The sequence below is a fragment of the Aplysia californica genome, unplaced genomic scaffold (genome assembly GCF_000002075.1).
Source record: "Aplysia californica isolate F4 #8 unplaced genomic scaffold, AplCal3.0 scaffold00051, whole genome shotgun sequence".
Taxonomy (NCBI): Eukaryota; Metazoa; Mollusca; class Gastropoda; order Aplysiida; family Aplysiidae; genus Aplysia; species Aplysia californica.
Window position 1 is genome coordinate 409,618 of NW_004797321.1, and position 13,477 is coordinate 423,094.

Here is a 13,477-nt window from a genome sequence, read left to right on the forward strand (position 1 = left end):
GTTCTCGAATATTGGACCATGAGTCGGAACATTTTACGATAAACCTACAATACGCTTGCTGATTATGTCCCCAAAAAATTTCATTCGCTTCCTCTTCAATGTTTTTGCTTCTTTTCGTTCATGAAAGGCTTCTGAAGTGAGCTACCACTTTGAGCCCGCCTGCTATGTTTTTACTGTCATGTGGTTGTGATTTTCAGGAATATATTTCAACTAAGAAGTACTTTTAAATTTTTAATAAATAATTACTATTTCAGGCAGCAAGCAGCAAATTAAGAATGTCATGTTTTAATTCATTTGATGCCATGTGTTTCTAGTGACAAGACAAAATATTTAGGGTCCCATTCTCAAAATCTCCTGTCCAGTTTCCTAACACACTCCACATTGGTGTAATTTATAGAGATGAATCTTGCTTGTGTTTATTTTAAGCTCTTTTCAAAATTGTTTATTGCTGTTTTGCTTATTATAACATGCCTTTATCAGCTTTATTGCCTTGCTCTTTTTCATGGCATTGGTCTTAAAATCTGGTTTGAAATTAATTTCTGGTGCTTTATTTGTGTTGTTAATCAACAGAGGAGTGTGGAAAGAAATGCTTTTGACTTTGACTTTTTTAAAAGAAAGGTTGTCAGCCTTGCATGCCATTATTGGTAGATTTTAAATGTCTTTTAAAGAAATATCAATGTTCGTAGATTCAAAAGACTTTCATTTTTGGAAAACAGTATGAGTCAGGTTTTATTTTGTTTTATGTGAAAAGTTGTCTGATGCGAATATATTAGTGCAATAATAATTGTTGCTATTATGAGGGGCACTTAACTGGTTTGAGAAATGCTTGACTGACTAGATAATATGACAATAGCAATGTTTATAGAATCAAGGATGATGTGAGCTTGAAAAATTTCAATAGGAAAATCAATAAACCCATTTTGATTGCCTATGGATCTGTTAGTTCTGTATAGAGTAGAGCACCCTATGTACACGCTTAGTCTTAAATGTAGACACCAATGTGCACTCTCGGATTTTTAAGATAAAGAAGTAATTAATAAATGTGAAGGCTCTGAAAAAAATGTCACGCTTACAGTCGGAAGAAAAGTTTGAACAGTATAGGGAAAAAATACTGGACAAAGTCACGAGGTAAGAAATGCAAGAAAATTACGATGTGTTGTTGCTAGTACACATGAAGTTAAAACTGTGTGAAAAGATGATTAACAGAGCTTCAGTTATGATGCCTAGAAACGTGAAGTTCATAGAAACAGATGGAGAATAAACATATTGTGATATCACACCAATAAACTTGCTCAACACAGCTGGGAGTAATGGCTTCTGATGCAGTTTATGGGGACTCTTATTCTTTTCATGTAAAGAATAACTTATAAGTAAAAGATGAAGGGATGAAGATATTAAATTTTGCCATGAAACACAAAGGATTTAAATATTAGAGATTATGTTTGGCGCTCATATGACCTTATGCAGTTGCGAGCACTGTAAAAACTCTACTAAAACTTTTTTTAAAAATAGATCATGTGTTTTTGAACTCGGGTCTCCTGCATGCAACAGTGAAGAGCATAACTTCTACACCAGAGATGCTGGTTTGAGGAGTGGTGGCAAAAGGAGTCCAGACTTTGTTATTACAGTGATAATATCTTCTTACTTTATCTGAGAGAAGCACATTTACAATACATGCAGTGTCAATTGTTGAGTTCTCCCAGATATTATATTATGACCAAAATGTACCCTGACACTTATTTTTCAGTATGGAATGCTATTTTACATATAACCTGTTACATTTATCTAAATTGTATTGTTTTTTGGGGGGTTTTTTCATCTTGCAAAGAAATAATTGTCAGTGACCATGTAGTCTTTAAGATCAAAATGTGAAGCAAATAGGACATGTTTCTATGTAACTGTTTACAGTTTTGTTCAGTCTTCATTCCATGTTACGCTCCTTGAGTTTGAGATACTCATTAGAAATACAAACATGCACTAATGCCTGATGATTTTGATCATTGCTAAGGTTTCTTGGCCAAGGCCAAAGAGAAAGCAGAAACTGTGGGCCAGAAAATCCAGTCTAAGATGGAAGCTGTGAGCAGCTCTGGGAGCTCAAACTCTGCACCCATCCAAACCCAGCCTGCCAGCAGTCGAGCAAGCAAAAGGCCCGACTATATCAGCATACAGGTATTGTAGACGAATTATGCTCACAGGGGATTCTCAGACTCTGCTACTTTATAGGTATTTATAGATTAATACTTTCCCGCAGAAATTTCCAGACTGTATCAGCTTACATGTAGTTATAGATCAATGTATGCTCTAAGGGGGATTTTCAGCTGCCCTCATTCATTGTCCTGGGGCTGTGCAAGCAGGATGTGCGAAGAGGCCACTTGTAGGTCTTTCTTCTTTCCATTCCCATTTGTTACGCTGTCTGTCGGTCTTCCTTTGTCCCGCTCCTATATGGTTATTGTGTCGATACGCCTCAACATCCAGCAATGTTTGTCGTTTTCTTGAAATAAAACAAGAAAAAAGTAAAAAGAGTGGTAATTATTTTCATAATTTGTTTTCTTTTTAACCGTATGTTAGTTTTGTCTATTTACTGTTTACAAATGCAATTTCGTAAATTTTCAGTTATTTTCTCAAAATCCCAGTGTCATCACTGGTTTGGAAATTTCCACTTCTACCATCGCTACAATGACTCTCCCTGCAGGAATCTCTGAGCATGGCCATCGGGGAGCTGTTCATGTCCTGTCTACATGCCTGGGGTTTGGATCCCCAGCTGGATGACCTGTGCGTGGGCAAGCTGGGTCTCCACAAACCCCGCTGCCCCATCAGCTTCGGCCTCCTGTCACACGGGGGTCACATGTCTCTGATGCTGCCTGGCTGGCACAGACAACAGACCTCACACAAGGACGTCCTTGGGGCAGCTGCTGCTTCTGGTACGGTGTTGTTGATGATTTGGGTGAAAACAAAGTTGCTCATGGGTGGTTGAAGGTGTTTGGTGTTGTTTTCTCCTTCTTTGCAACCAAACATCTATTGTCGTTTATCTCTCTGCGTTCATATGACCTTATGTAGTTGAGTTGTGAGCGCAGTAAAACTCTTGCTAAATTAAAACTTCTTTTATATGGTTGTTACTATCTAGTGACACCTGTAATCTTCAGCTCTTGTATCACCTTATTGTGTTGCCAGTACAGGTACTTTTCCTGAAACTAAAAAAAATGTTGTTCCACCCCCCCTTCCCCCCTTCCCCTTCTTCGAATGTGCTTGCCCTAGTGTGCAGATGGACAGATGCAGGGGTTAATGTGACATAACAGCTATGTCTTCTTACAGGAAAGAAAACAGTTGGCATAGATGTTCATGATGCATAAAGACTTTGGGGGGGGGGGGGGGATGTTATACTGATCTTTTCTTTTCTTTTCTTCAGAGGTTGATGGATGGATTGTGATGTTATTATTGATTTTGTTCAGGGTTTTGTGAATAGATCAAAGTGTTAATGTTTCCTTACAAAATGTTTCAAATCTGGGATTGATGAATGGATGGGACAGAGAAGGCTGTATCTATTTCTACAACTAAATTATCTTTTACTCAATAACCCTTTTGTGTGGTCTGAAAAAAAAAATATCATAAGAGGCTTCAATTTTTTATGAGAGAGGTGGTTGGTTGGCGGGTGCTTTGATGTGGTTTGCTCCTTCTTTCCTATTCAATAACTATCGTCTTTTTCTCTCCTTTTTAAAATGTTTTTCCCTCTCTTGTAACACCTCTAATCTTGGGCACTTATATGACCTAATTGTGTTGTATTGCAAGTGCCAAAAAACGCTTACTAAAACAATACAAGACAGTTTCTAGAATGGCAGCCAACTCTCCTATTTATTTCTCTGAGTAATGAAAAGTACATGGATGAGGAACCATCAGTTAGTGCTGCTGCTTTACATAGTTGATTTCTACTAGGGTTACATGAGGGTATGCAGAAACCAACAAATCTTTTGAAGGGTTTCAGTTGTGTATTGGCTTTATTTTTCAAGTTTTGGTGAATAGTCTGAAATATTTTGAGCTTTCATTCTTCTTTTTGCTGAGTTTTAGAGAAATTGTTTTTTCTTGAGCATATCTCCAGAGAGTAGTGCAAGTATTTCTTCTGTGAACTGATAGTGGTGTTTGTCTTCTTCATAATATCACCTGTGGAAGACACTTTTGTAGATAAAATTATGAGTGATGTAAAAGATTACATTTTGTCATGATCATTGTCACCAGGCCCTTCTGCAAAGCTGCCAACTCTACTCACCCAGCGTACGGGCCAAGCACCGTTTGAAGTGGACAAGTTGAGTGACCATGACAATGATGAGGCAGCTGTCGGAGGAGAAGACAAAGGGGCGCCAGGGGGTCAAGCGGTCAAAGTATCATCTGTCAGGCCGGCCAGTCCGGCTAACAATGCCAGGAGAACATCTAGTCTGGGCTCAAACCAGCAACAAGCCTATGATTTCTCCACTAAGGTTTGAGAATAAGTTCCTTATGACAGTGTTTGATTTTGTTAAAAGTTGTTCATGACCTTAAGTTGAGAGCAAACAAATGTCTGAGTGCTTTTTGGGGGTGCCAAATTGATGTTCTTAATGTTTGATAGTGTATGATTATTCTTCTATTAGCTTTTGTTACCTATTCAAGTTTCTCCCAGGGCTCATACTCTCTTTTCCCCTTTCCTCTCATGGAGAGAGCAGATATTGAAGCTTCTATTTCATCACCAACCTCCTTAGTATATCATTATATGTGAGGTGTGCTAACAAATTGGGTTACTTCTCACAATTCATGCATGAATAAAGATATCGGCTGAAAATCAACACTAGGGTCAAATTTGTAGATTTTCATTTGATGCCATTTTTTTTTTCAAGTTCAATAATGTCTTATTATTTCATATGTATAAATTGTGTAAACTCCACCCATAAATTCGACGATGTATGTATTTACTTAGAGTTATCATCGTAGAAGTAACTCGTTTTGTCAGCACACCTCACTTATATGTCACTGGCTGGGTTCCCGTTCGATGAACGGACAAAAGAATCGATCATCAAGTCATTGTGGAATCAGTGCGCACTGTTTGTGAACGGAAGCCTCACTTGTTTACAATGGAGATCTTAGAAGACGGACTTTCCCAAGGTTGGATCTAAATTAAATTAATGAAAAACTGAAAATTAAACTACACTGACTTCAGACTCCTTAATATAATATAATTGAGCACCCTTTAGATGATTCTGAACCATCGTTAATTTTTTCAAATTTGAAAGTTAAGTGGTTCGGAAGTTTTAGGCGACCAAAGTGACGGACTTTCACTAGTATAATATATATAGATTAACTGTCCCCAGCTACGGTGGCAAATCTCCAGTGCTGTGACCACACAACATCTACTGAGTGTTATCTCTGTGGCCAACACACTAATGGGCATGAGTCGGGCTGCTTTTCTGCCAGAGATGCAAGTTCCTATGCACAGGTCAGTGTACTATTGAAGCTGAAAGAGGTTGGATCACTTATACCTGATAGGTCCAGTGTTGAAGCTTTCAGTTTAACCTTTTTGTGATTTTTTTTTTTTTTTTTGGTACAGTTCAAGGAGAGAAAAATTACTTTTAACTCCGAAATAAATTGAGTGGGTGGTTGGTAGGTGCTCTGGTGAGGTTTGTTCCTTCTATCTTATCAAACATATGTCATCCATATCTCGCCTTCTTTTTTGTTCATAACTACACCTCTAGGCCTAATCTTCAGCACTTATAAGACTTAATTGTATTGCTAATGGCCTAAAACTCTTACTAAAACGAACAAGGGGGGGGGGGGGTCCATGGGGGAAACTTATCAATAAAGAAATGAGGTACATGGGCATCAAGTTGTGTTCAATGTGAAGTCATAGTTTTTTTTGTTTTTGTTCCTAGATCAAGGAAAGAAACAGTAAGTTCAAACCATGGCATGGTGCTGCGGGAGACAGACAGTCCAGAGAGTGTGACATCGAGTGAAGATACCTCCTCTGACGCTCAAGCTACGATTCAGGCTCAGGTAAAGAGGGAATGGTATTGATGGGCTGTCATCAACATGCTACTTTCTCTATCAGTCTCTCTCTCTGTCTCTGTCTCTCTCTCCCTCTCTCTCTCTCTCTTTTCCTCTCTCCATATCTCTCTCTCTCTCTTTGTCTCTCTGTCTCTGTATCTTCTCCCTCCCTCCATCTCTCTTGTTCTATCATAATAAATATGCTCACAAGACACACACTCCTTCCTCACAAACACTGATGTTCATGGGTGGTTGGTGGATGCTCTGATGTTGTTTGCTTCTTAAAAAAACGTCTATCATCATTATCCCTCTCTCTTCTTTTCTTTGTATGTTACACTCTAGTAATTGACCGGCATGACATAATGACATAATACACAGCATATCATCAATCAGGTAAAACAAGGCTGGAGTCTGCTGGCGGCGCTGCACTGTGTTCTGCTGCCAGAGCTGGTGGGCCCCACAATCTACCAGTGTCCTCAGCTAGAGATGTTGGCAAGACGCTGGCAGGATAGATGTTTGGAGGTGAGTCTTATCTCTGTTTGTCTCTTTTTTCCTTCTCTCTGTCTGTCTGTCTCTCTCTCTCCCTCCCTCTCTCTGTCTCTCTTTTTATTCTCTGTCTCTCTCTCTCTCTCTCTCTCTCTCTCTCTCTCTCTCTCTCTCCTCTCCTCTCCTCTCTCTCTCTCCTCCTCTCCCTCTCTCTCTCTCTTTCTGTCTCTCTCTCTCTCTCTCATTTACCCATACATACGAAATTCATAAAGTTTAGGCCTGCACAATGAGTAGCACTCCAAACTGATTAGTTTTGGCGCTCATATGACCTTATGCAGTTGCAAAAACACCGAAAATATCTAGTAGTTTTTTAAAGAATTTTTTTCTCCCTTTTCTGTATATACTAAACACTTGTGCTCATAGCCTGAGAGATCATCAAGTTTTAGAACTCTCAATTATCGACTGGCTCATTTACCTAAAATGAATCGGGGGTTTTTGTAGCCTTTAGGTTTCTTCTAAAGAGCTCAGGCCTTGAAATGTTTAATCTTTTTACTCATTTTCAAATGGAATTTTCAGGGTTGCCCTGTCTTTGTCCTTGCTGATTTTTGTTTTGCTACTGCAAGCCTTCTTTCTAAAACTGTTTTCTTATTTCTAGTCAGTGTCTGTATAGCATTACAACAATGTCTTTAAGTTTGTTGACAGATTTGTTGGGTAGCTCGGACATCATCAAATTTCTATATCACGGAGTTAACCAGAGGCACTAAAAAAAAAAAAATGAATAAATAAAAACTCATACTTACTCCCGTTTTAAACCCTTAAAGCCCTGGTCGCCTGAGTTTCCTTGGGTTGGCGCTGGATTTGTCGCACAGCATGCTCAGTCATGTGCTAAGTCCATACGATTAATAACGCTTTATTATTTTCAATAGAGTGTATGCTCAGTCATGTTCTAGGTCCATATTAGTTTGCAACACTTTATGTTCATGAATAGAGTATGCTCAGTCAATTGCTTAGGTCCATTGCATTAACACTTACAGTACCTTCAGTGACTTTAATCACCAGACATAGTATGCACTGAATTGTTGATGAACCTCTGAGAATTTTTAACTCTTTATCTCCGGCAGACCGCTCCCAGCGGCTTGGGGTCGAAACCCCTGTGCCAGTGAGATCCCTTTACGATGTCTTGGACATCAAATTACTTTTCGGAAACTGGTGTCTTTTATCGGGAGTTCATTCATTAGATGAAGAGCTATCAAAATAGGTTCACTTGTTGTAATTTAATGACCTATTTAGTGACATTTTTGTCATTTTTAGATTTAGTACCGAAGAAGGGCCCCTCGGAGAGTTACGTTTAAAAACAATTCTACAATGGCTTCATCGCTCTATAAACTGGTGCGGTACTTGAGGGTTTTTGACTGTATGAGCCTTTGGTTTGGTAAGTGTTAAAAATACTTTATGGTCATCCACTTAAACCTGTCCAAACTTGACTTGATGTTTGTAATGCCCAAAACAACTGATTTATTTGTCCCATTGCCTGACACCTCTCAGATCCGTGAGGCAGCCCAAGCGTTGCTATTAGCCGAGCTACGACGTATCAACCCCGAGGGGCGTAAGGTCCTACTGGACAAGTGGGCTCCCTTCCTCCCCTCCTATGTGGACCCAGAACTTTCTCTTCTCAGCAACATGGGAGGACATCATGAGGCAGTGGAGGAAGATGATGATGAAGAAGATGGAATTTTGGCTGGTGGGTGCTTGGCAAAACTGTGAAAGGGACATTTTATTGTCTTTTTTTTTCTCTGTGAATTGACTTAGTGTTTTTCTTTTTTTTCCCCAAAGAAATTTGGCATGACTCAGCTGGTCTCCATTTATCAGTCAGTTTATTTCTGTTTTTGTTTTTTTCACCATGCCGTCCTCTCTTGAATATACAGCATTGTGGACAGTTGGTACAATTTTTAAAAGAATAAAAAGTTTTTTCTTTCCCCTGAAAAATTTTGCATTCTGGGCTTATGACATTTTAGAATCTTGCTGACATTTTGCTTTTTATTTTTTGTGCAAGTTATACTTTCTAAAATTTATGCAATACAATTATTTTGAAAATTGTCGATTGTATTGCCCGTTATATTGTTTCACTCTGTAGAAAAAGTGTCAAAGTAAAAAAATATATTAAGGCCATCCTTGTCCTATCCCTTCTCAGGTCTGTTGTAAATTTGACTACAAGCTTTCGGTTCTTATCTTACAACACGACATAAATATTTTGATGCTGTCCAGAGCTAGGGCTTTTTGTCCGTAGCTGAGGATTTGCTTCTGAAATTTGTACTTTGGCTAAAGAGCCAAGCTGTTAGTCTGATATGCTTCATGTTGCTTCTTCAGGTGACATTCCAGCCCACAAGCTGTCCGTGTCGTTTGAGAGTCGCCGTAAACAAGCCACGGCCATTGTGATGTTGGGCGTGATTGGGGCAGAGTTTGGCCAGGAGATGGAACCTAGTAGGACCAAGGCTTCCGAGGAGCAGAAGAAGGTCAAGGTCAAGGGATCGGTGGAGGGATTCAGCCTCACCAACTACTCCCTCGCCAGGCATACCAGTCAGTCTGCTAGTTACCTTTATAAACTTTTTAAAAAAATTTTAATTAGAAGGCCTGTTGAAATGGGCATCCCTGAACAAGTAAAATAAATCTGGGATCTATCTTTTCATATGGAAGGCTTTCATGGCTGTGTGGTTAATCAGTGACGTAGAATAAGTTCACCTCTGTTAAATTCATATTTGTTTGAGTAGATACTTTTGTCAAAAGTGTGCTTGTTGATTCAAAGTAACTTGGAATGACATCAGTAATTTTTCGTTTGTCTAAACAATATAAGGGGGGGGAAGTGTTTCTTTGAAAGATGGGGGGGAGGGGGGAGTTGAAGGTGTTGGTGTTCAATAAGACAAATGAAACAGGTCAGAATATTTCTCTGAAATATTTTTCATCGTCGTTTTTTCCTGTGTCGATGCCAAGTACTCTGTCTTGTAGTTTGGCCATTGGGTAACACTTTTTGCTCTAGCAAAAAAAGTAATGTGTGTTTGGTACATTACCTTCCATCCCTATTGTGCTTAGACAAAGATCCAACTTTCCTATGTTGATTTTCTAATCAAATTATTTTGTTTAGGCAAAGACTTGACCTTATCATGCAACCTTTTTTTTCTTCTGTTCTCTGTAGGCAAGGCCTTGACCTTCCTGTTGCTCCAGCCCCCCAGCCCTCGTCTACCCCTGCACACACCCATTCGACGAGCAGCCATTGATCTGATTGGTCGAGGCTTTACGGTGTGGGAGCCCTACTTGGATGTGTCAGCCGTACTTCTAGGTTTATTGGAGCTGAGCATCGACTCAAACAAACTTATACCCAGGTGAGTCGGAGTCTTAACTCTTTTTTAACCTTCATTAATACCTAGGTGACACAAAGATTATAGAAGTTTTTACTTTCATCAACACCTAGGGTAGACAGAGATTATTAGACTTTTTTTTACTTTCACCTATAGCCAACAGTGAGATAAAACAGATCATAAACTTTTTTGCTTTCATGAACATCCTGTTGAAGCAGAGATTATAACCTTTTTTAACATCACCAACACCCATGTCCCTTTTTAGATGTCGAAGACTAGCCTTTTTTACCCTCACCAACACCTGGGACTCTCCATAGAAGCAGAGACTGTTGTGTTTTTACGTTTGTTAACATTCAAGTTTTTCTATAGAAGACAGAGCTTCTAGACTTTACCTGTATACATTTACCAACCCCCAAGTAAGACAGAGACTGGACCTTTTACCTTAACCAACATCCAGAGGGTGAGACAGAGACACAGACTTTTTAGGAACAAGATTTGTATTTTGATAGGATTGTGCTTCAGATCTCTGACATGGTCTGGTCTTTTTGACCCACATATGTTGAAAAGTATTGACAAGGTAAATGGTCAGCAAAGGGTAGGGATGTGGGATTTCAGTGCGTGGAGGGAAATGTAAGTTTTCTTTGTCCTGGTCCCCATCTTATTCTGCCAGTAGAGTGGGTATCTTAGAGTCTTTTTCTTAGCTACAGAAATCATGTCCCCAGGGATCAAGTCATTATAGGGACTTAGAAGCGACAATGGGAATTGTCTCAGAACATTTGTGTCATGACATGGTGGAATTCGTGGTTTGTCAGTTTTCTGGAAATTTGGAGTTATTGGCATCATTCTAAAGCTTGTTCATTGGTCTTGCTTTTGATGAAAAAAATACCCATCCATCTTAAATTGAAAATGAGATATCTGCGATTGAAGGAGATGGGAGTCACCTGATGTCAGAGGATTATCAAGAAAATGGCATCCAAAACTTGGTGATTTCCAAAGCTTGAGTGTCCTTGGATACTACAAATATGCATTTGTTGTGCTTTGGTCAATGTTTTTCTGTAAAATCCAAATAGAAATGTGTTTTTAAAAGTACGTAAAAGGTGTTGAGACAAAAAAAATTTTTTTTTAAAATACAGATTTACCTACGGGTGGAATAATGTTGGTATCTTTGATTCCATTATTTTAACGAGTACCTGATGTCACCAAGATACACATTTGGAGATTTTGTTTGTTAAAGAATAGAGTTTTGTGATAAGATAACCTGTTGAATGGAGTTGAAAAATGGTTAGGGGGAAAAAGATAAGTTAGGAGTAATAAAGGCTTCTCAATAGTGCTGGATGTGTTTGTCGCCTCACTTAGGTTAATGAATGTTGTTGCTTCCTTGTAAAGGTTTTCTCTGAGGGTAGTTGCTACAATTTGTTTCTTTTACTGACAGTGGGTAATGATTTGTTTACTTCTTTTACTGATTTGTTTACTTCTTTAACTGATTGTAATGATTTTTTATGTCAATAACAAACAACTAAAACAAGTCAAGCAGTTTAAATGTCTTGTCAGCATTTTTTTCTGAAAACAGGTCCCTGGATAGAGAAATAGAAATAGGAACTCACAAAATCAATATTGTCATCTATCAGCTCGCACCCCTTCTATCTCACCCAATCATCGCCATGGGCACATAGACATAGTTCATCACTTCAATATTTATACCAACATTGTGCTTCCAGTGCCAGACATGGAGATTAACTTTATTAAGTAAAACCGATAAAAGTAAAATCACCACATGCTAGATGAAATGTCTCCACAAAACCCTAAACGTCACAAGAAGTGAAGGGAAATGAAAATGTAAGAGCAACTATTGGCACAGAGTCTTGACTGTATTTCATAAGAAAACAATAAAATGATTTGGCCACCTGTTACGAGTGCTACCTAATCAGCTAGCCTTGAGGGCCTATAGAACAAAGTACTCTGGCTATAATGGAAGAGGTAGGCCACACAAACGATGGATTTAGGGAGTGGCGGGAACCCATAAAAACTATATCACCTTATCTGAAAGAACAACAGAGTTGGCCTACCACAGAAAACTGCATCTTACCTCAACTCTCATAGCTCAGGAGAATGAAAAAGTAAACAGTAAAAGTAATGATAAGTTTACTTCTCTAACTGATGGTAATGATTTGTTTATGTGTTGGAAGGTTGGATGCTAATGTTTGCAATGGGAAAGGATTTATGCGTCTACATTTTGCTTTTTTTGTTGTTGTTGTTCATAGCCCACCCATCTGGTTTTTGGATTTATTTTGTTTTGTTTTGAGATGTTCCTGCTGTATTGATGTTCCACTAGAGTTGTAGCTGCAGGCAGATTTGTTTTGTGTGCATAGCTGCTGTATCCCTTCTTTTGAAATGTTGATGTTTTAAACTTACTATTGCCTTTATTGATTTGTCTGCTGGTTCATCCTGCTATGTGAATGCTTTTGCCTCTCTTATGTTGCAAAAAAAAAAGAAAGAAAGAGAAGTATACCTTTTTTAATTATCACTGTTCGGAAAAGAGTGCATTGATGAGCATACGTAACATAAACCATTTCAAATATAACAACTTGCCACACATTACATAATATCAGATTCCAATACCCTCAAAGTTTGGTGATGGTACCCTCGACAACATTCCTCCACGTTTTAACAGTTGGCCACTGACAAATTTGTTTCGTACCGAGCACGCACTGATGTTTCAGTCTGACAGTTACTGTGTGCGTTTTCATGTGATCATTTTAACCTGTTTTTTAAAACTTGTTTGAGTGATTAATGCTCCTTATTTCTCATAAAAAATCAGTCATTCTTATCTCTCCTCCTTTTTTGTGTTTGTTACTCTCTTGTATCACGTTTAGTCTTCGACACTTATGTGGTCTTTTTATGTTGCAAGTGCCATAGTACTCTTACTAAAAAACTAAACCGAGTGTTTACTGTTTACAGCTTGTAGTAATGTGTGCCTGATTTCTCTGTTTTTAGTTTAAAATGTTGGATTTTTTTTTTTTCATTTCATGTTTTTAAAAAGTTTTATGAAGGCTCTCCTTGATAGATCAAAAGGAGAGAATTGAATTTGCACTTAGTTAAATACATTTTGATGAATGTTTTTCATGTTTGTCATGTTCCCAACTTCCAGGAAAGGCCACCTGGTTAGGTCAAAAGAAGATTACGAACAACTCGACTGGTATACTAAAACTGTTTTTCATAAAACATATGTGCATGATTTTTTTTTAAATCCTGTTGCTTTTGATGTTGACCACTATTTATTTCATTTGTCAACAGATATAACACTCTGCTCTAACTCAATTTCAGAACATCTTTTTTTGTTTTGTTTTTGGATCACCCTTCACCACGTATCTCTTTCCAAATGCTTTTTTTTCTCTGCATAGGTCGGTGTCTAATATTCAGGTAGTTCTTAATGTAGGCTAATGCCAGGGACTGATAGCTAATGCTGCAGACTGATGGCTAATGTCGGGGACTGATGGCTTGGACTAAAGGGGCTGGTGACTAAGGCTTATTTAATCAAGGGTTAATGCCGGGCGCTGACTGTGGTGATTGATGCTTGGAGCTGATGGCTATCACAGGGTCTGATTGGGGGGGAAAGGGGAGGGGGGGGTTGATGG

The 13,477-nt window shown here is 38.6% G+C and overlaps 1 protein-coding gene across 14 annotated transcripts in view; it reads left to right on the top strand.

Annotated features, from left to right (window-relative positions):
* Positions 1-13,477, top strand: part of LOC101846409 (WD repeat-containing protein 7) — a gene marked incomplete in the record, with an annotated part of 80,853 nt that overhangs the window by 51,625 nt on the left and 15,751 nt on the right. For 13 of the 14 annotated variants that reach the window (XM_035968319.1, XM_035968305.1, XM_035968318.1 and 10 more), the window contains 9 exon segments: positions 2,009-2,169; positions 2,693-2,921; positions 4,231-4,469; positions 5,319-5,458; positions 5,892-6,012; positions 6,397-6,525; positions 8,035-8,230; positions 8,857-9,066; positions 9,680-9,866. In XM_035968319.1, the coding sequence (XP_035824212.1) occupies positions 2,009-2,169; positions 2,693-2,921; positions 4,231-4,469; positions 5,319-5,458; positions 5,892-6,012; positions 6,397-6,525; positions 8,035-8,230; positions 8,857-9,066; positions 9,680-9,866 (1,612 nt within the window). 14 annotated transcript variants of the gene reach the window in all.